The 21,786-nt window shown below is 34.3% G+C and overlaps 1 protein-coding gene across 2 annotated transcripts in view; it reads left to right on the forward strand.

The window, feature by feature from the left end:
- LOC106107257 (protein neuralized) overlaps positions 1-21,786 on the forward strand; it is a 37,509-nt gene that overhangs the window by 8,806 nt on the left and 6,917 nt on the right. Inside the window, exon 1 of one of the 2 annotated variants that reach the window (XM_013288031.1) lies at positions 3,439-3,831. The exons of the other annotated variant lie outside the window; for it this stretch is intronic. Coding sequence (XP_013143485.1) covers positions 3,618-3,831 — 214 coding nt within the window. The 5' untranslated portion in view covers positions 3,439-3,617. Of the gene's footprint in view, positions 1-3,438; positions 3,832-21,786 lie in introns of those variants that run through there. 2 annotated transcript variants of the gene reach the window in all.

Consider the following 21,786-nt stretch of genomic DNA (forward strand, 5'->3'; position numbering starts at 1 on the left):
AACGAAGGCTGGCGACAGCTCGTTGATAACTACGTCCTTTAACAAGGAAATAGCACAAACGTATCCGGTCCTATACAAATCGCAGAAATAATACCGAACCGAACTCAATGGGTCAACGAACGCCCGACAGATGGCGCTGCGACACGCGCAGCCTCCGCAAGGTGGAGTGCGCTTGCGCATCTGTCTTGTGGTGACCATGTTACTAAGATATATGGGATAATCCTGTTCGAAAATGTACAGGCAGTGTTTACTGGTTGTAGTCCCGTAGTAGCTGTAATCCGTAATGGAGGAATTATCAAATTTAATTAACAATGCAATAAATGCAGTCGGAAAAAACAATGTAAGACAAAATTGAAACATAGTTACGCGATTAAAATTTACTTAATTTTTATGCTCGACATTACATTACGAATCTATATAAAATTAGTAATCACGGGACTGTTCTTAAAACGTGTTCTCGCATTAATTACTTTTAGGATTATCCTCCAAACGTCCTTAAATATTTCGTTATGGTCACCCTACAGACTTGCAATAGGTCTACTTTCCCGACATTTAGGCAGTACGGAATGCGGGGAGACCTTTGTCTTACTCCTTACTGGAATTGAGCAATTACTTATGAGGGGAGACTCGCTCTTTTTTGACCTTAAATGCCGGGACCGGTCAAACGCACTCATTACCCAGTCTTACTTTACTAATGTCATAAATGCGAATGTTCAGATGGATGGATGTTTGTTAGAGTTTGTAGCCGAAATGGCTGGACGGATTTGGATGAAATTTGATATAAATGTAGGTTAGTCTGGAAGAACACACGGGCTACATTTTTGCTTTTTTTTTTAAATTCCATGCGGACGAAAGCTAATGTCTAATAAAAACAAACGATACTTCACACTTTATGAAATAAGACAGAATCGACAATAGCGGCTCTTTACCTAGTCCTTTTCTTCACAGTCAAAGAGTTCATATGAAGCTAGCATGACATTTGTGGGTGAACAGAGGGTGAGGTTTTTATGCGACAAGCTGCGTTTGCTGTTCGTATTGAGTTTAATGTTTTTATAGTTTTACTTGACAAATGTACCTAAATTTTGTTTTTCCCTAGATTAGAGGCAATAATTAGAGAAATGCGGTTAAATACGTTTCCTATTATATTTATGGATTGACTATAAAATTACTTACTTTTAGACAACTTATTTAATTGATACTGTCGCTTTAAACTCAGAGCAACACTTCTCGTCCAGACTCAAGTTACGCGCCAATCTATCCATACTTGTAGTGTCATTGACAGCTGTCAGCTAGGGACGTGACGTTTATGCCGATAATCTAGAGTTGCGCCAATTCTATAGCACGGTACTAATTTTATTCCTAACAATACATATGTATTTACCCATGAAACACATTATTTTCTTGTCTTTTAGGTTTGTGTCTAAGACAAACGTTAGGTAACGTCTGAAATATTCCTTCAGCCTTACAAAGTTGTTCTTAAGCGTAAACACACACTTCTTTGTTGCCTAAGATGTCAGCAATTACATCATATTTTTGAATAATTATTTTTTTTAATAAAAAGCCCTACACTTGCGTCACGCTTTAGGCTATATGTTTTAACGCCATTAAACTAAGGAGGTAAATATTTTGGATATAAACCCTAATGTGAGAAAGAGACGATAAGCTGCTGCCAACATCAAGGAAGCAAGGTTGTCATGGTTTGTCACCATGACAAATGTAAACAATAAAATAAAATTTTCATAATTTCATGCGGATGAAGTCTCACGGGAGCTAGTTAATTATATTTGTTGTTCTATTTATGGTATATCTGATGAAATTCAATTTAAGTTTTTAACTTAAATGTTATGCAAACATCGACTCATCGGTTGACAGACAGGTTGCTTGAGATCGTAGAAGTTTTTGCCAAAAATTGTGCAACAGGAAAATGATTGTAAAAATTAAATAAAAAGCAAAGTCATCAAATAAAACTAGTTTTCTTACATAAGGATTTATAGATGCTTGTAACTTAATACTACACTAGCGGACGCCCGTGACTTTGTCAGCGATAACTTAAAAAAGGTGTCTGTTATATCGAATACAGCTATCTTCCAGTCAAAGTCTCATTAAGTCGATCCAGCTGTTTGGGAGATTACACGAAATTGGTAGGACGTTTTTTTTCATTATCAGCAATGCATATACAATTATGTTTTACGAGCTGTTGCCCGCGACTTCGTCCGCGTGGTATTAGAAAACATGCGAACTATATAAATTACAAAAACCTACGTATCCCTCGGGAACCGGACATGTCTCGGGGATGAAGCTTATCCCATGTGTATTCCAGACTTTGTTTTATATCTGTACCAAATTTCATTAAGATATGTTGAACCGTTTCAGAATGATCATGTAAACATTAAAAAACTAAATTAAATAATCCTACGAGAACCGTAACTATTCCCGGGATAAAAAGTAGCCTATGTGTTCTTCCAGACTGCTCTAAATCTGTGCCAAATTTCATGGAGATCCGTTCAGCCGTTTAGTTTAGGCTACGAACGCTAACAAACATCCATCTAAACTCGCATTTATAATATTAGTAAGATTATCAAAGCGCACGCCTTTACTAAACTATCACACAATTTAGTCTTGCTTTGATTCCTGTCAGCTTATATGGAGGTGGGCACACTACTTTTTTAGTTCTGCAACTAAACGGTTGAGGCTGCTAAACAATCGACAATCGCATGTAGTGCGTTGGTTTAGTCAAAAATACCCGCTCTTATTAGGCACTCCTATTTACATGTATAGCTTCAAGCTGTTCATATAGTCTCTTGCTATATTATATAGGTCTCCAATAAACACCTATAAAAAGCATATATCTATCTCTTTTCCTCTTTGTAACATGTCTGATGTTAACCTTTCGTCGGTATTAGATTATAAAGTACATGGACATCGGCATTGTTAGTTAAAAGGTGGATATTAATTTGAAAGCTTCATGCCCGATCGCCATTTGTTCTAACAGCTGAAACGTTGTAATTCCATCTCCTTCATCTGTTACGTATTTGAAAGGGATGGACGATTATTAGGGTGACTAAACCTTTAGGAACAGTCTAAATGGAATAAGTTTTTGTGTTGTAAGTGAAGTGAAGTGTGTATTTTTTAAATAGTTTTAATCCTGTTATCTAAGTTTGGCTTTAAATGTACGCGTAATTCTACTTCATAATGTTTTAAATGTTAGTTAATATAAAACCATTCCAAATTTAACAAATTGTAAATAATGTTTGCGATTTATAAAGTCGACTTTCAAGCTTTATTATAAGGAACGCCATATAAAAAATCGTCTAAATAAAAAAAATAGGTTGATAAATACCTAAGGTCCGTTTTCCAGGGTTTCATGGTTACCCTAAAATTAGGGAGTTCGTGCGTACGCAGCACGAGCCCTTGGCGCGTGACGCGGTTACCCTCACTCCGCCGCGGTACGTCGCAGCGAGCGGACGTCTTTCGCGTTGCGTCCCCAACCCGCGTCATCACCTTCGTGTCGTGTTATCGTGACTTAGAAAATTTAAATTACAATTATTCCGTGACTGTGCTTTGATATGTATTAGAATTGGTCTACTTAACGCGTTTTAACAAGTAAATCGGGAGAAATGATGGGTGTAAGCAGTTGTATGAGTGTGAGGCAGGCGAGAGGGGGCTGTCATTGCCCCGCTTGTCCTAGGGGGTCGGGGCATGGGGCTCAAATGCCGCCCCAGACTCTAGTCCTGCCCCCCATGGCTCTGGAGCCCGAGACAACCCCTGTTAAGGATAAGAAGGGGTCCAAAATGAAAGTGTTTAAAAAGATTAAGAAAAAAATGGGATTAGGTAAGCGAAATTATATTTTTTTAAATCGATATTGTTTTATAAAAGAAATTAGATCTCTGTTTTTGGGTTTAAATAATTTTGTTTTTTGCATAATGCGTGGAATGGAACTCAAATGTATAATTTGAAATGTGTTCTTTATTTGAATTGAATTTGTTTTGTAATATTGTGGGTACGCAAATAATTGTTTTTTAGGTTTTTATTGGTTTAAAATATTATATCTAGAATCTTACCGTAGTTTAATATTAAATATTTCGTGTGTTACTATAACTTGCAGCAAACCCTTTTTTATTTTATGCTATATGTATGGCTATGTTAGCAGTAACATATTTGAGGTTACCTCTCCCCTTTATTTTTTATCTATGCCCTGTTTGTACCCGTTTTTAACGGTTTTTTCGGTGCATTTTTCGTGCGTTTCGGTGCAAATCGAAAAGTAGATAAAGTACGACGGATGTAAGGGAAATTTTTACACAATTTTTATGTTAACTATGAGTTTTGTCTTTCGATGTTTTTGTAATAAATTACAATGTCTTTAAAATTAATCTACTGGACTTTAGTAATTCTCTGACTGTTAAAAAGCTATAATATGACTGTTGTCAACTTGCCCTTCTGCCTACAGAGGGTCGGCACAGTACGTACTCCATACATCTCTATCAGCCGTCATATCTGAATTAACTTCCTTAAGCATATCTTTCACACAATACGTACTTCGGTCTTCCTCTACCTTTGTACATCCACGTTCAATCTTAACACTTGCCTATGTCATCTTCACATACGAGTATGTGCATACAACGCCAACCTTTTGCTTTTTATAGGTGTCATGTTATTGTATACGTGTTGTATATGTACAGTCGCGGAAATTCGCGGTTTACAATATAGAAAAATTGTCTTGTTTATTGCAACGACATAAACTTCGCCTTTTACAATTAACTAGTGCAGTGAGTGATAATAATAATTATTCGTGTATTAGGCTTTTTACGTATAGACACATTTGTAATTTATGGTATTTTTTGTTCGGCGTCTTTAAAAATGATTGTAGATTTTAAAGTGGAACACCGACAATTTCCCCGATTGTACATAAGTACTACTGTACTAAATGGTATGAGAGCAGTTGCTTACGGAATTAGAATTTATCGTTCAATCCGATGGACCTTAAGTATTACTTACGTCGCACGAAATTGTATCTTATCTCTTTCAGTTAAAGTATATTTTTCAAAGGTACTTAAAATTTATAGCCCAGAAACTTGTTAAGGTGAATTGTGCCTTAGTAACTAAGATTTAAGATTGATTATTGCAGGTAGTGGTATGCCATCTGCATTAGGCATCTGTCGGGTAAAACAGCTGTTTTATGCACCTTTTCAAATTATTTGTAATGTATTACTATATTTTGTTAGATCTTAATTGGATTGATCACAAGGTGTTTGACATCTGTTTTTCTGACCTAGTATATTGGTGACTAGCTGTTCCCATGCGACTTCATCCGCATGAAATTATAAAAATTTCATATTAACATTAAAATGAAATGACATGATGTCAAATCATGGCAACCTTGCTTCCTTAATGTTGGCAACAACTTATGGTCTCTTTCCCATATTAGGTTTTTTATTTAAAATATTAACCCTTAAGCTTAACGGCGTGAAAATATTTAGCCTAAAGCGTGACGTAAGTGTAAGGCTTTTTATTAAAAAAAGAGTTATTCAAAAATATGCTGTAATTGCTGACATCTTAGGCAACAAAGAAGTGTGTGTTTACGCTTTATTATAATAGTATAGATTTAAGAGCGCGCGCACCTTTGACTAAACTATCGCACCACTGCACCCTAGACAAAGTGACTTTTGATTAGTGATGTCGCTTGTAGAGTCGACAAAATGTGTCAAAATGTATATGAATGAATACGTGACTTATCAAATGTTAATATTCAAATGTTTTAAGATTGAATGTGGATGGCTTGAAGAGGAAGACCAAAGAAAGTATGGATTGTGTGAAAGATATGCTTAAGAAAGGAGTGTATTCAGATATGACTGATAGAGATGTATGGAGCACATACTGTGCCGACCCTCTGTAAGGGATAGGGGCAAGTGGATGACATCAGTTCTAGACTTATCGATCAGCGCTAGCGATAATTGAATGTTACTTTGTCTAAGGGGGCAGTTTAGTCTCGGTTTGCTATGAGCGTATATGGAGGTGTACTACTCGATGTTTAGATGTGCAAATAAACAGTTGTGGGCGCGAAACAATCGACAATCGCATAGTTGTGAGATAGTTTGGACACAGTTGTTCGTCCGCGCTTACACGTTAAGAAGAATATGGCGGATTGTCTTTGACAGCTGTCATAGATTAGTGATGTGAACTACAAATCGTTAGGTCTAGTAATTATCGAGAAAAATCGATTCTTCGAAATGCACATTAAGTGGATACAAGTTTGTAAGCTGTTCCCATGTGCTCCATCCACTTGAAATTATAATTATTTTATTGTTTAAATTTGTCAAATTCTCAATTGCAAATGTCAGAATAACCGTTACAATAATAATATTGCTTCCTTAATATTGGCAGCTTGTAGTTTATGGTCCCTTTTCCGCATGATGATTTTTTCCAAATTGTTAACTCCCTTTTTTTTGTTACCTCCGCGCCCAGAGGGACGCTGTAGTTATGTGGGTCTCCCCCCATAGTGGGGGCATAACTCACTAAACCCCTCGGTTCCTCTAACTCCTTAAACCGGGGTTACCAGCACGCTTGCGCTTACGTCTGCGACCCCGGCCTGCGTCTGCTGCTATTGGCAGCACCCTCGAGTGGGAGGAGGTTCGTCCCTAAGCCTAAGGCGGCAGATTGAGTCTGCCGCCCTGCGGCTAAAATTATTAACTCCCTAAGTTTAATAGCGTGAAAATATATAGCCTAAAGCGTGTTGTAAATGTAGGGCTATTAAAAAAAGCATTATTTAAAAATATACTGTGTCTAACTACATGACTTGTTTGCACTTTATATTGGTACAGATAGATTTATCTCTTGCATAGTTATATTGGTAACGCTTCTCGTGGTTTCGTACCTGGGACTGTTGACTACAATCACTGAGCTATATACTTCCTGTTCATGCCCGGGACTAAGCTTTAAGAATTGAGAAGGATAAAAAAAATTGCCATAAAGGGACAGCTGTTCCTTAGAAATGTCCTTTTGTGCGTTTAACAGCTGACGTGAGTAGGGTTGCCAGTTTGTGTATGTAATAGAAATTTGTAATATGAATTTCAGGCCGGTAATTCGTATGTTTTGATATTGCAGAGGTCTATGGGCGATTATATCACCTTGGTGTTCCCACTTGTCGGTTACCTCCTACTCGTTAAAAATACACGTGGGTTACCTCCCAACTAATGATTAACAATGTAATGAAGTTTTGTTCTTTGTCTTTATTTCAATAATCAAAATATTACTAATGCTAAAATACTCGAAATTTGAATTAAGTTTTTTAAATTTATTGATTTTGTAAAATCTGTTTTTGACAACCCTAGAAGCTTGCGCACGCGCAGCCTTAGATCCCGTTTCGAAACAGCTGTTCTTTATGTTGGAAAGAGAGGTGTAGTAGAAAGAGACGGCAATACACCATATGTTTGTTCACCGATAAGGTTTATATCCTAAAATTAACTTTTTTTCATCGGTGTCATCTTGATAGCTTAGGGCAAAGACCTTTTTATCTTTAGTATGGTTTATGAGAAAAAAGCTAACACGTCAACATTTGATACGTGATTCTGATATTTTACAATGTTAACCTAGATATCTCTCTTCTATTCCTATGTCCCCAAAGTGGGGCAGACGGCGTCCACAGTACTCCGCCAGCTCGCTCTGTCCTGGGATCTGCGTTGTGGCTTGGACCTGGCAGAAGGCCTTTGTCTATCTTTCAGCCAAATGCCTTTGCATTTTAAAAAGTTACTTACGCTTATTTCATTCAGCCAGCTGCATTGCCTTATTTTTATTTCTTAAAATGTAACAGATATCGATAATCTATCGAATAGAGTACAGCTGTCGAAATTCAAAATGCAACACTAGGGTTGTGTTTGAAATGTATTTAAAATGCAACTTTATGCAGAAGGAATTAAGGTTTATTTTTCCGAAACAACTAGTACCAGATGCAAAATATTTGGGAGTATTTAGATGCTTTTCGATTATGAACTTTATTAGGTTAAGATAAGACTTATTTTAGTATGCAAGGTACGTAAAGGCGTTAACGAAATTTTTGAATGCAAGATGAATTTCGTTTGTTAGATAAGGACAGATGATTTTAAAGGTGTTACTAACGCCAGCTGATGCGTTCCCGCGAATTAAACAAAATGGCGGATATCTTAGAATTACTTTTTATTATGTAATTGAATTTTATTGCATTTATATATTCAAGAATAGTAAAAAAAAATGATATATTTTTATTGCGATATTAAACACTTAAATCTGTGAAACTTGTATTTATGTCTAATTAATAGTCATTTATGTTTGTTTTTTTATGAATTAATTCATAGATTATGCAAACGTAGCTTCGTGTTTTTTTTAGATAATTTTTTAAAGGTTGTTTTTCTTTAGTATACTTTTAAAAAGTATGAGCGTTTGTCTCCTTTTAAAATTATAAAGGTATGCGAATTTGGGATTCTATCCGTGTTAATTCTACGCGCGTAATGATCGTGTGAACGGCCATTTTGTATTTGGAATTCTATTTGAAACGAGGGAAAGTATTGCCATTTTTGGAATCGAAACTTCATTTCAACGTTAGTTAGATATTTATTGATCGGCGAAGAAATTCAAAGTTATGTGTGAAGTCGAGTAACCTGTAGTGAACCAGCGTGGTTGACTATGGCTTAGTTACCCTTACTTAGGGTAGGCGCCTAGCCTCATTGGGGACGTGAGCTGGTTATGAAAGAATTTATTTGGATGTATTTTGGTTAGAGATGACTATAGTAGGGTTCACAATGAATGTTCACAATCTCACGTAGGTTGTTTTAATTCTTTGTAAAATTAGTATTTTGGTATAAATTCAAACAATGGCAACACTGAATTCCTTAAAGCAGTAAGACGTCATAGTTCTTGGTAATCGATGTTACCGTTTGAGTAAATCGCAGTAACCGTTGATAGCGGTCCGGAAATGTATGGAAAGCTGATATCCGTTGTTTTCTATTGCCTGAGGCTAGTTTAAAGTACCAGGCGAGTATAAGTTGGGTATACCAGGATAATAGCAATAGCTGACGTTACGCTTTTTCTCATCATTATCCTTATCCTACTCCCGTAGGGTCGGCAGGTTTACGCTTTTTCCATTTGAATCAATCAATAGTCAATTAATTTATCTTATGGCCGGTTTCCAAGCTACTTTTAACCGATCATTAGTGTTGTTGGTTCGATAAATTTGTGAAATCCGTTTCCGAACTACGTAATTTAAGTTTTACTAAACTTAGCACTAACGAATCGCTAGGTAATGACAAAACATACGGGAACTTCAGAAACCCAGCATTACTTATATAAAAAAGCTAAAGTTTGCATGGATGGATGGATGTTTGTTACTATCTATATCCAAAAAGGAAACACATAGGGTACTAATTATGTTTTTTTTAATTCTGCGCGTTCGAAGTCCCGGGTGACAGTTAGTTTTGTAATTGTACTAGGATAACATAGACCAGGGGAAAGCGTTGGGTCGCTAGGTCATGAGAAACGATGCATCTTCCGGGATCTAAGATTGCGCAAGAGTTTAACACACTCCTATAATACAGTGGGGTAGACAGAAGTACAGTACAATTTTCGCATTGCATCTAGGTTTTTTTACTAGCTAAATTTTTCACGCGACTTCCCGCGGAAATAAAATCCTTAATATTTCCATTATATTAGTATGAAGTATGATGAATTCCAAACTTGTCGATATATAAGATTAACAACGTTGTAATTCCCACGCGATAAAATTCCGTTGATTTCGATATTTGGATTTACATAATTTCTTATCTAATATTGCAATAAGAGATTGTATCTAGAATTATCTATGTTAATAACTAGCTGTCACCCGCGACTCCGTCCGCGTGGAAAAAACCAAAAGTCAGTAGCCTGTGTGTTCTTCCAGACTACCCTCTACATCTCTACCAAATGTCATCGAAATCCGTTTAATCGTTTAGGCTACAAACTCTAACAAACATCCATCCCTCTAAACTGTCGCATTTATAATATTAGTATGATATGATAGTCTGCTTGCCTAGTACCTACCTATTGCGATTACAATCGTCAAAGCTCTAAAAAGTATTATTCCTATTGTGAAGCAAATATGACAAAAATATTTACAATCCGGCTTTGAAATAAAAACCTCTATTCACAAATGTTATGCACAATTTTTCTATTGTTTAAAAGCTTTGTTTACTATTTTCCCACAATTTTACTATTTTGTTAGAAATCTGCTGTCCAGATGTTTTATGGCAACCCTTTTTGTTGAAATTTCAAATTTCGAAGTTCCTCGAACCCGCGCGTGGGAATCGAGACGTCATGTAACTGACGACTTATTTTTAACAGATAATTAAAACCTTATTGCAAGAGGAATAAAGTTGATTTTTCATTATCAATTTTATAAAACAATATTGCTACTTTACAACCGTTTAATTCATTGTAATTTAAACCATATAGTTTAGGGAATAAGATTTAATTTTCAACGTTGTAGTGCTTTATTTATCGCACAGACAGCACGGGTAGGGAATTGCTAATTCCGTTTAACAGAAGATATTTTCGTTTCCGGGATTGTTGCTGGTACATCTCTTAAAGTTTATGCTTTCCTGGTACTTTCAAATCTCGGTTATATGATATTTTTGAATTTGGAATTGGAATAAAAATGTGAAGTTCCATATTTGAATTTAAATAACGAATTACATTTTATTGTTTTTCTGTAAAACTTTTAATTGCAAATGTCAAGATTTAAGAAGACCTTTGCTAATTACCGTTACAGAAATCTTAATACTTTGCTATTAGCTCTTTTTGTTTTATCCCTTTCCTGCAAGGGTTTTTCACAATTTATTCACCCCCTTAGTTATAGCGTGAAGATGTAGATCCAATAGCGTGTCGTAAATGTAGAGATTTTTGTTCACAAAATAATTATATATCTATTTAAATCTTTGCGCGATCGATATGCATGTTATTTTAGATTGCAAACTGTGATAAAATAATTTATCTATCTATTGGGAATCTATATTTTCTTGTTAGGTGTTTTCTGTCTAATTTAGTACAGCTTACAAATTCCTATTTTTGGTTGTTTATTCTTGTAGTTTCAGACACAGAATCTTTAGTTTAAAAAGCCCATATCTTCATAGTCAAGTGGTCCTCCAATACTTATTTGGTCCACCGAGTACCAGGAGCGCATCGATAAACAAGAGCTATATCGTATAACGAGACGATACATCGTCAATCGGAAAGGTGAAGTTCCCACGGTCCGTGAGAATCGACCAGGCCTGTGCGAAAGAGATAGCTATACTAATATTGTTAAGTGTGAGCGAAATGGTACTATCATTGCGCGTTCCAATTACGTAAACGCACTTTTATACGTGTTACGCTATTTTAGACGTAACCTCATTAGGAATAGAATTGAAATTAGAATTGCTATGATTTCGGGAGATTTTTTAATTTGCAAGAAAAGGAGTTACAATTTAATGTGACGATTTAGAACATTTTTAATAACAATTAGCCTAACTACTATAATTTTATGATCTCTTGGTAGTATTAAAATAAAATTGTTTTGTTTTTTTTTACTTTTCTTTATTGTTAACGTAGTTTTTTTTATATCCTAGTCAGGCTATAAGTGATATTAAAAAAAAGCTAAATAACTAATTAAGATCACAAAATAACTAGTTCTTTCACTTTCTTAACACTGTTAACAATGTTACCTTCTCTCTTATCTTTGAAAAAAAAACAGTCAGCTATACAAGTGGACATAGAAAAACAATAAAAATACAGCCTTAGTAAGACAAATCTACAACCAATGTGTTATTCCCAAGCAATTATTGTCCACTATATAAAAAATGTGATAACGGTTTTGTATTAAAACAAAAGGGCTTGAAAGTGAATCGATTCCCACGATGTTAACCGTTTAAAAATATAACTTGTCTAACTGGTATAGTGCATTTGTACACAGTGAATTTATAGCGCAGCTATAGCTATGGTATAGCAGTTAGTTGTACAACTGCCAATTGTTTTGTACGTTCGTTTGTTTGTTTAACTATAATACAAGCTGTTGGTTCGACTTAGTCTGTGTAAATTAAAAAGTACTGTGTTTTAACAGATAAATTACCTTTCTAATGGCCAGTAGTTTTTTAGTTATTTCAGTATATACAAAAATGGTATGGTGTTGCTTGTTTTAAATTATTATGTAGTCTTCTATCAGGGAAAACTTGTATTTCTTACGATCAGAACACTGAAGTACAGTCGTTTGTATAAATATTCAAAAACTAACTTTCCCCCCCGACTCTGTCCGCAGGGAATTAAAAAAACAAAAGTAGCTTATGTGTTCTTTCAGGCTATCCTTTTCATCAATAGACAAATTTCATAGAAATCTGTTCAGTCGTTTAGGCTACAAACTCTAACAACATGCATCCATCTATCTAAATTTTCGGAATTTTAATATTAGTGAGGTTACAAAGGTTCTGTTTCAAACAAAAGAGATTGTGGTCTTATGTGCCAAATTTTAAACTCTACTTTAGAATAAAAACTGTCAAACAGATAACAATTATTATAAGGCGCCTATCGCATTGTTTTTGCAATAGCATTAGAGATTTTATATCGTAGCTGTATATTATTAGCATAGCTTACTGTGTCAAACATACACAAGTCATTTAGATTTACTGTACTAAGAATGATGTTATGTTCTCTCACGGTGTTATGTGTGGTCTGTTCGTTATAGTTTGGTGGCTAAATTGTCAAGTATTTGGGGGTTTTGAATTTGTTATATTCGACTACTAATTGTTGCTTGCGACTACGTCTGCGTGAAATTAAAAAATAATAAAATATAAAGCCTATGTTACTAACAGATAAATTTCCTTTCTAAAGGTGGGAGAATTTTCAGAAACGGTCCAGTAGATTTTACGGGAATCGAATACATACGAAAATCGGAAAATACAAATCTTTCCTCCGTATGAGGACTTCACTTGCAGTGATTTTTTTCAAACATTATTGTCGTTTTTTAATAAGTGTGTGAGGGAGATAGCGCTATTGAAATAACATAATTGTCACCGTAATTGCTTAAAAATAGCGTAAAAGTGTGAATTTGATGAGACAACTACCAGGCGTTCATAACTGAAACGTAGTGGTCAATGTCTATGCGATAAAAAAAAACATTCGTTGGTACACTAAGCCTGAACGTGGGAAGCTGGTAATGGTACCGTTAAAACTAATTGTTAACTATTAATCCGGATCGTGGTTATATTTAACCGTCGACGACGGTTTTTATGCTGACCTAGCTATTATCTGTGCGAGGGCTGGCTATCTAGAATTATTTTAAAAATAGAATCTATACTTTTTACTTTTTATTTGGCTGAATGGCGACAGATCTTTGTATTTTTATAGTTTACTTATAGAAAAAAAACATTCCTGTGTAAGAACTTCTTTATGATGTCTTAGTGCGTAGTAAATTAGTAAACACGTAAAAGAAAGTTTCTCACGCGCTTCCAAATTACGGGTCATAGAGTATATAAAATTTCCAGAAGCGTCATTTCATTTAATGACATAATGATTTTGAATGATCATATAATGAGGCGTAGCTGTCTTTAATAGAAAAAATATAATTGACTAGACATAGAGAATACTTCGACTTCGTCCACGCAATATTAAGATAAAAATGTAGCCTATGATATGTCCGTTTATGTTCATCCTTCAGTGAAAGTCCGGTCGGAATCAGCCCAGTCGTTACGGAGATTACCCGGAACAAACGCGACGGACAGACAGACAAAAAATAATTAAATGCAATTCTCGTTATCAGCAACGCAAATACATCTTCCCGAAATGAATTCTTCTTTTGATTTTAAAAATAGACACTCCAATTTTATTATATGTATAGATAGAAAATAGCTAATTTACGCTTCTAGGTCTAGATAAGTTTGGCAATCTGTGGTTTTAATACAACTGGAGATGAAGTACCAGGATATCATAAAATAACTATAAAAGCCTAAAGTCTTTTTAATCTGTGGCTGCATTTTTGGTATGTTTATGTAATGGCATCCCTATCACGCATCCGGCGCTGTCCATCCTGTCCGTGGTTTGCGGTTTGACGGTATATCCTGTGTTAATATTTGTTTACTTTTTGTGATTTAAAGTTGTACTTTCATGTTCTCCTGGTAAATGGTTAAGACTGTTTTTAACTCTTTTCTATTTATGATTGCCTAGTCTGGATTTAAAAATTATATTTTTATGCAATTATGACGACTAAAAGATAAGGTTGCCATAAATAGTCTACAGATCAACGCGTAGATCAACGTTGACACGAATATAGTTACTTTCTTAAATGAATTACGTCGTAAACCACAAATAAACCGCGGCCCCCCACACAATCCCCGTGGGTCACGGCCATGTGTGAACATTTGTGACGGAATTAGTGCATGAACGGGCAACACTCCCCCGCAGATGCATAGACAATGTAACAATAGCTGCCCCATCGTTGTTTATTTTTGGCGCGAATTTTTATACTTGTTTACTCTTTCTTATATTCTTTTGTTGTCCTAGTACTTATTCAAGTTAAACTAACTAAAATCCTATAAATAAATTCTTTCATCCTTGTCTCGCATACGTTCACTTAAAACTATCTCTTTCATTTATTGAAAGTAGGCACAGTTAAGACACGCATCGTGGCTTTTTAGATCGTCACGCCTCCCTGCCTCTGCCTACCCCCTCCATGTACAGCGTAATGTAAGAGCACATCATAATAAAATATCTTTTTCCAATTGTCTTTAGCTTTTTATGTGGAAGTTTTAATCTATAGTTATAAGACTGGCCATTTGTAATGTTTGGAAAAAATGTTGCCAACATTACCGTTTTAATATTTGATAATTGAATACAATTTTGTTATGGCTTACAGACATCCTAATTGACTTCAAGTATGTTTACATATGGTACGGACAAAGACCAACAAAGCGTATGAGTAATACGGATTGGAAATTTTAAAAATAGCTCTTAAGACAAAGGGATAAGGGGTGATTTTGTTTGTGTGGTATCGAGGTCAAAAATTAACAATTATTTAGTTGTAAATTAGCACAAGGTGTGAATTCAGAGCACAAATTCTTTGTAATTCGGAATTCGAAAATAAACATAATTTTATTACAAATTAGCTGTTCCCATGCGGCTGCATCTATATAAAATTATAAAAACTTTATCTTATTGTTTACATTTGTCAAATTACAAATGTCTAAAAGACATGACATGATGACAACCTTGCTTCTTTGATGTTGGCAGCAACTTATGGTGTCTTTCCTACATTAGGTATTTTATCCAAAATATTTACCCCCTATGTTTAATGGTGTTAAAACATATAGCCTAAAGCGTGACGTAAGTATAGGGCTTATTAAAAAAAGAATTATTCAATAATATGGTGTAATTGCTGACATCTTAAGCAACAAAGAAGTGTGTGTTTACGCTTTATTATAATAGTATAGAATATAAATAGTATAGTATTAGCTACGATATAATTATAAATAAATGTACTAGGGGTACAGCAATTAGGAAGTTGGGTTTAATAATTACTAGCCTTCCTCCGCTACTCCGTACGCGCGGAATTAAAAAAAATAAAAGTAGCGTATGTGTTCCAGACTCTACATCTATGCCAAATTTCATCGAGATCCGTTTAGCAGTTTTTGTCACAAACTCTAACAAACGTCCATCTAAACTTTCGCATTTATAATATTAGTAAATTTTAAATTTTGATATAGTTACTATGGATGATTTCTAGAATTTTTATGACCAAAGGTCATTACAATATGGAGTAATTTAAGAAATATCACGCATGAAAAGTCAATGCGAGTCTAACTTTTTAATTGTTTCTAGCTATAAAAACCGTTGCTTGGTTGTTCCGCTTTATATTTTTCGTTATGCTCTATGATTCTGAGGTGGTCGACCTCGGTACTCTATGGTCATTGGTCCTTGACAACGTACTCAGAGACATGCGACTAGCTTAGTGTAGATTTATTATCACAATAATACGTGTTAAATAGTAAATTAATTATAATCTACTCTTATATAGCTGTTGCATGCGACTTCGCCCGCGTAAGGTTAAAAAATATAGCCTATGTTACTCAGGTAACCTAGCCTTTTAAAGGTGAAATGTTTTTTTGAATACGGCCCAGTTTTTGAGTTATTTCAATACATAAAAAAGTTACATTTTAAATTAAAAAATCAACTAAAACCCTAACTAATATTATAATGATAAAGGTTTGTATTTTTTGGATTTTTATATATATTCGATTTACGTAAAAACTACTACGCCGATTTCAAAAATTCTTTCACTATTAGGAAGGTTTGTGAGTAACATAGGCTGTTTTTTTTAATTTCACGCGGGTAAAGTCGCGAGCAAAAGCTAGTCTTAAATAGTTATACAATTTAAAAAGAAAAATCCATTTAATATTTCTGCTCCAATGGGATTGTATTAGGGTGGTTATCCCTTAGGAATGATATTACTACTTTGAGATCACAGATGGCGCTGTTTAGGGTACTTGCCCCTTACAAGATTATTTTTTTCGTAAAAACATTTTTGTATTGAAAAATAAATATATAACTTTGTTTCTAGATTGTAATAATTTAAGTTATTGATAAGTTTTTTGTATTCCTAATGCTTTTAAAAACGAATGTGGGTTTGTGGATATAATAATTTGTATTTCGTAATTGTTTAATGTTCTCTGTGGGTTGGTATCGATAGATATTGTCATCTCTTTTATTATATATGGAAAAACAGAGATAGCAGATGTAGAAACGCGGGATAATTAAACACCTAATGTTATGCAATCCTAGTACCTTTAGTCATCTTCAATAACATTGCCCACGCTGCCCACCCACGATACGAAAAGATTGAATATGATTAAATTAATTTTTGAATTAAATTTAGTTAGAAATAGCAGAAATACGTATAAAAACTTCTCAATCTCAAACTATTTGTAAGAGAATGAGAGATTTGGTGACAATGTTTATAGAAATATCTCCTATGAATTTATAATTGCCTGGTACTTTTCACTAACAACTAATTTATACTAAACTAGCTGTTGCTCGCGACTTTGCCTACATGCAATTTAAAAAAAAAACAATGATAAAGTTACTGAGAACGTAGCTTTTTAATCGTGTAAAATTTTTTTAAATCGGTCCAGTAGTTTTTGAGTTATTTCAATACATAAAAAAATACAAATCTTTATAATATTAGTATTGATTTATTTTATATGGTCAAATTATGGGAAACAAAACATGTTGCGATACATGTTTTTATGTTTAAAAACACTTTAATAGACAAAGTTCAATGATCCAATATATCTGGATAATATTCCCAGAGCATAACTTATAAACACAAGCCATAATATAAACACGCCTTAAAGAGAGCAAAGTACTCCTTCGTATTTCTGATATCCTAGTACAAAAAGTTTTTTTAATTATATGGATTTTCCTTTCTATCTACCCTTAATACGTAAATGTATTTCTTATCTTCTTACTAATATTATAAATGGAAAAGTTTAGATGGATGGATGGATGTTTGTCAGAATTTGTCAGGATCTTGATGAAGTTTAGTATAGATGTAGAGGATAATCTAGAACACATAGGCTACTTAGTTTTTTAATTCCATGCGGTGGGAGTCACGGGATAAAGCTAGTTGTTATATATTTTGAATCTTATTAAACAAGATTGTGTTTCGTACACTCCCTCACTTATTTCTGTAACACCCACGCGTTCAACCCCTAACATGTGCGGTCTCTCAAGGGGATGAAGATAATTAAGTGCGCATTGTTAGAGGGGTTTGCGCAAACCGATAAATATCTTACGCGATATAAATAGAAAAGCAATGTAATATTAAAAGGGATGAAGAAAGAAAAATACTAAATTTATGGTTTATTCTGGAAGATTCTTAAAATGTTTATATGCCAGGTTTTATATATTTACTGACCAAACTTGTAACGTAACCAAAACCTGACCTGTATTAAATATACGACCTATGAAAAATAAATTACTACGTATCCTTCGGGAACCTGACTTTTTCAAGCATAAACCGTATCCTATGTGCTACTCCAGTCTCTGTATCATCTATGCCAAAATTTTAGTAAAATATATTGAACGGTTGCAGAATTATCGAGTAGAAAATAAAAATGTATCTCACGGGAATCGTAACTATTTCTTGAATCAAAAGTACCCTATATGTTCTTCCAGATTATCCTAAATCTATGCTAAATTTCATCGAGATCTGTTCAGCAGTTTAGGCTACAAACCAACAAACATCCACCTAAACTTTCACATCTTACCAATATTATAAATGCGAAAGTTTACATTGATGTTTGTTAGAGTTTGTAGCCTAAACTGCTGAACGTATCTCGATGAAATTTGGCACAGATGTAGAACATAGCCTGAAAGGATACATAGGCTACTTATTTTTATTTAATTTCACGCGGAGTCGCGGAAGAAAGCTAGTTTATAATATTAGTAAGAATATAACCACAAAGAAGCTATAGTAAGAACAGCTATAAATCGCTAATGAAGTATTATTATTCCTACCGGGTTAGTCTGTCGGTATAAACAGGATACTAATAACGCTTTGATTTACCGGAGATCCAGTTTGCTACACATCCCCTTTTACACAAGAGGATCTACGATACGGACATGTGGTTATGTTCAAATAACCGTGAATGTGCTTCCGCTAAACAAGTCGAACTCCAGCTAACTTCTTATATCCTGGTACATAGAGAATATAGACATATCTTTGACATTTTACGTTAAAATTAAGTTAAGAAAGAAGTTAGAGTCAAGTTAAAGTTGCCAGTTAGTAAAAAAATTCCAATTACGAAATTCTCCCATGTTAGAAAGAAAAAAAATTTTTTTAATCATTACTAGCTGATGGCCGTGACTTAGCACTCGTGAATTTAAAAAATGTAGCCTATGTTACTCACAGATAAATTACCTTTCTAACGGTGAAAGAATATTTAAAATCGGCCCAGTAGTTTTTGAGTTATTTCAATGCATGCAAAAATACAATTTTTTTCTCTTTATATTAGTATAGATAAAGATGGCGACATTAATGCCCGGTTTCCCAACTACATTTGACTCGGTAGTATTTTTGGTGCGATAAATTAATGAAATGCGTTTCCGAAATACGTAACCCGAGTTTTATTCAATGAAACTAAGGTCAACCAAACATTTATTAGTCTCTAGGTAACGATAAAATAAGTGGAAACTTCAGAAACCTAGTATAACCCGTGCATGTCGCTCTCTAATTGGTCAAAATATAACGCAATAAATGTTAGAATTGCCCATACTTACATAGGTCTTCTAACTGTAGGGTCGTTGTCCCATCGTTTGCATAACTGCTGCTCCCGTTTGAGATCTAGACCGCCATTGACGTCATCTAGGTCTAAACTTGGACGTCTGTCGCATCAGGAAGACTTGCTGACGTCAGAAGTGACATTTACCAGTAGAGTACTTGCGTAACTTTACAGGGAACTAGCATCACTATCCCAAATGTATACCCATGTCCTTATGTGTGCCTGGTACTTCAGTGGTTCTCAGTGGTTACTTAAACATTACTAAGGGAATGTTTAAGTAAATTACAAAGTGTTTACTAAATAAAATGTAATATAATAATATTGTGAACTTTCCCTTCCCACAATGTGCAAAAATATCATCTTTACATCTAAAAAAAAAGAGATAATAGAATTTACTTCCGATTTACCACCCCCAACCCCTAACATAAGGTTGATATCCGCCGGATATAAGCCCCTAAAATGACGTCCCCCACCCTTAACATTTGCAGCTGGTGTTTTACGCCCCCTTAAGATTTAGTTTTAAAATTAATATTGTTTAAGAAAGTGTATTCAATGATTGCTAAATATATGGATACTAGCTGTTCCCGTACGGCTTTATCCGCATGAAATTGTGAAAATTTTGTTTTATTGTTTACATCTGTCAAATTAGGAATTACAAATGACGAATGACGACCTTGCTTCATGTTGGCAGCAACTTATGGTCTCTTTCCCTCATTAGGGTTTTTATACAAAATATTTACCCCATAAGTTCAATGGCGTTAAAATATATAGCCTAAAGCGTGATGCAAGTGTAGGGCTTTTTATTAAAAAAAAAAAAAAGAATTGTTCAAAAATATGGTGTAATTGCTGACATGTTAGGCAACAAAGAAGTGTGTGTTTATGCTTTATTATTATAGTATAGATTAGATAAAAACATTGTCATACAAAGATATGATAAAAAGAGAAAATAAGATCGATTGGTTTTTATTTTTATTTCTCTATAGATTAAATGAAAAAAAATGTGGAAAATGAAAAGAAAAATCGATATCAATTCGGCAGAGACATATGCATTTTACTCAAAAATAAAAAACAAGTAACGGAACGTATCTCGATTCGTCAATAGTTTCAAGATGGCGTTGTAATTGGCGCTTAAAATACAATTGACATCCCGCCATCATTGTAGGAAGTGATTCCGGAACAAGCACGTGCGTTCACAATGGGGGGTTCCTCTTGGTTGATGGAGGGTGAATATGGCCCCTAAGCACATGTTAATGGGCAGAAGTAGTTTTTGTACAGCATTGAATATATTCCTAAAGGTTGCTTATTAAAGAAACTTTAAATTATAAGTTAGCTTTAGTTTATAATCGTAAATGCAGAAAATGTCTTCATAAGTAATTTTAAATTGGAGTGTCTGTAATATCAAAAGAAAATATCCTGATTTCGTTATCGAACATCGCGTTTTAAAATGTTTTGTATGGCGCAAGCCGCGGAAGGGTAGCTGACATAGACGGGCATATTATAGGCTACTTTTATCTTTATATTGAGTGGACAAAGTCTCAAAGTTTAAAATATAAATAAAAATAACGAAAAGTAATAAACAAATTAGTTGTTTAAGAACAATGTTGACTATAAAATGCATTTAATTGTTTTTTTTAACTCTTCGTAAACAACTCATATAATTGTATTTCTCCAATTGAAGTATTTATGAAAATGTTATCGTTACACGTACGCAAGCTGCATGCGCATCTGCCGCGCAGGTGGCCATCTTGGATCCGCCATCTTGACGTTTAGAAATAAACCGAGGGGAACAACAATAGATTCGTTGTACTGAAGTTTCGTCGCGAAATATAACTTTGGTATAAACTTGTATATTTGAAATAATTTTGATGTCAAGAAACTTAAATAACAGTTAATTTTTATAGTTTTAGTACCTATTCTGGTATTATAGAGGAAAGATTTGTATATTTGTATGTATTGAAATAACTCAAAAACTATTGGGCTGATTTCAAAAATTCTTTCACCATTAAAAAGCTACGTTGTCAGTGAGTAAAATAGGCTTTATCATTTGTTTTTATTACACGCGGACATTGCAAGCAACTAGTATTTATAACTTTTAGTATAACTAAGTCTAAATTCGTACAAATTGTTTCGCATATTTTGGCTTCGTTATAAAATAACAATTGAAAATATAGCCTATTTTCAAAGATAAATTACCTTACTAACGGTGATAGAATTTTTAAAATCGGCCTATTAGTTGGAGTTATTTCAATACATACAAAAAAATACAAATCTTCTTTATAATGTTACTACTAGCTATACTAGCTATCGCTCGCGACTCCGTCTGCGTGAAATTGAAAAAAACAAAATTCAATAGCCTGTGTGTTTTTCCAGACTATCTTCTACACCTATGCTAAATTACATCGAAATCCATTCAGGCGTTTAGGCTACAAGCTCTCACAAACATCCATCCATCCATTAATCTTAACATTCACATTTATAATAT

Source organism: Papilio polytes, unplaced genomic scaffold, assembly GCF_000836215.1.
Source record: "Papilio polytes unplaced genomic scaffold, Ppol_1.0 DF822067.1, whole genome shotgun sequence".
NCBI classification, from domain to species: domain Eukaryota; kingdom Metazoa; phylum Arthropoda; class Insecta; order Lepidoptera; family Papilionidae; genus Papilio; species Papilio polytes.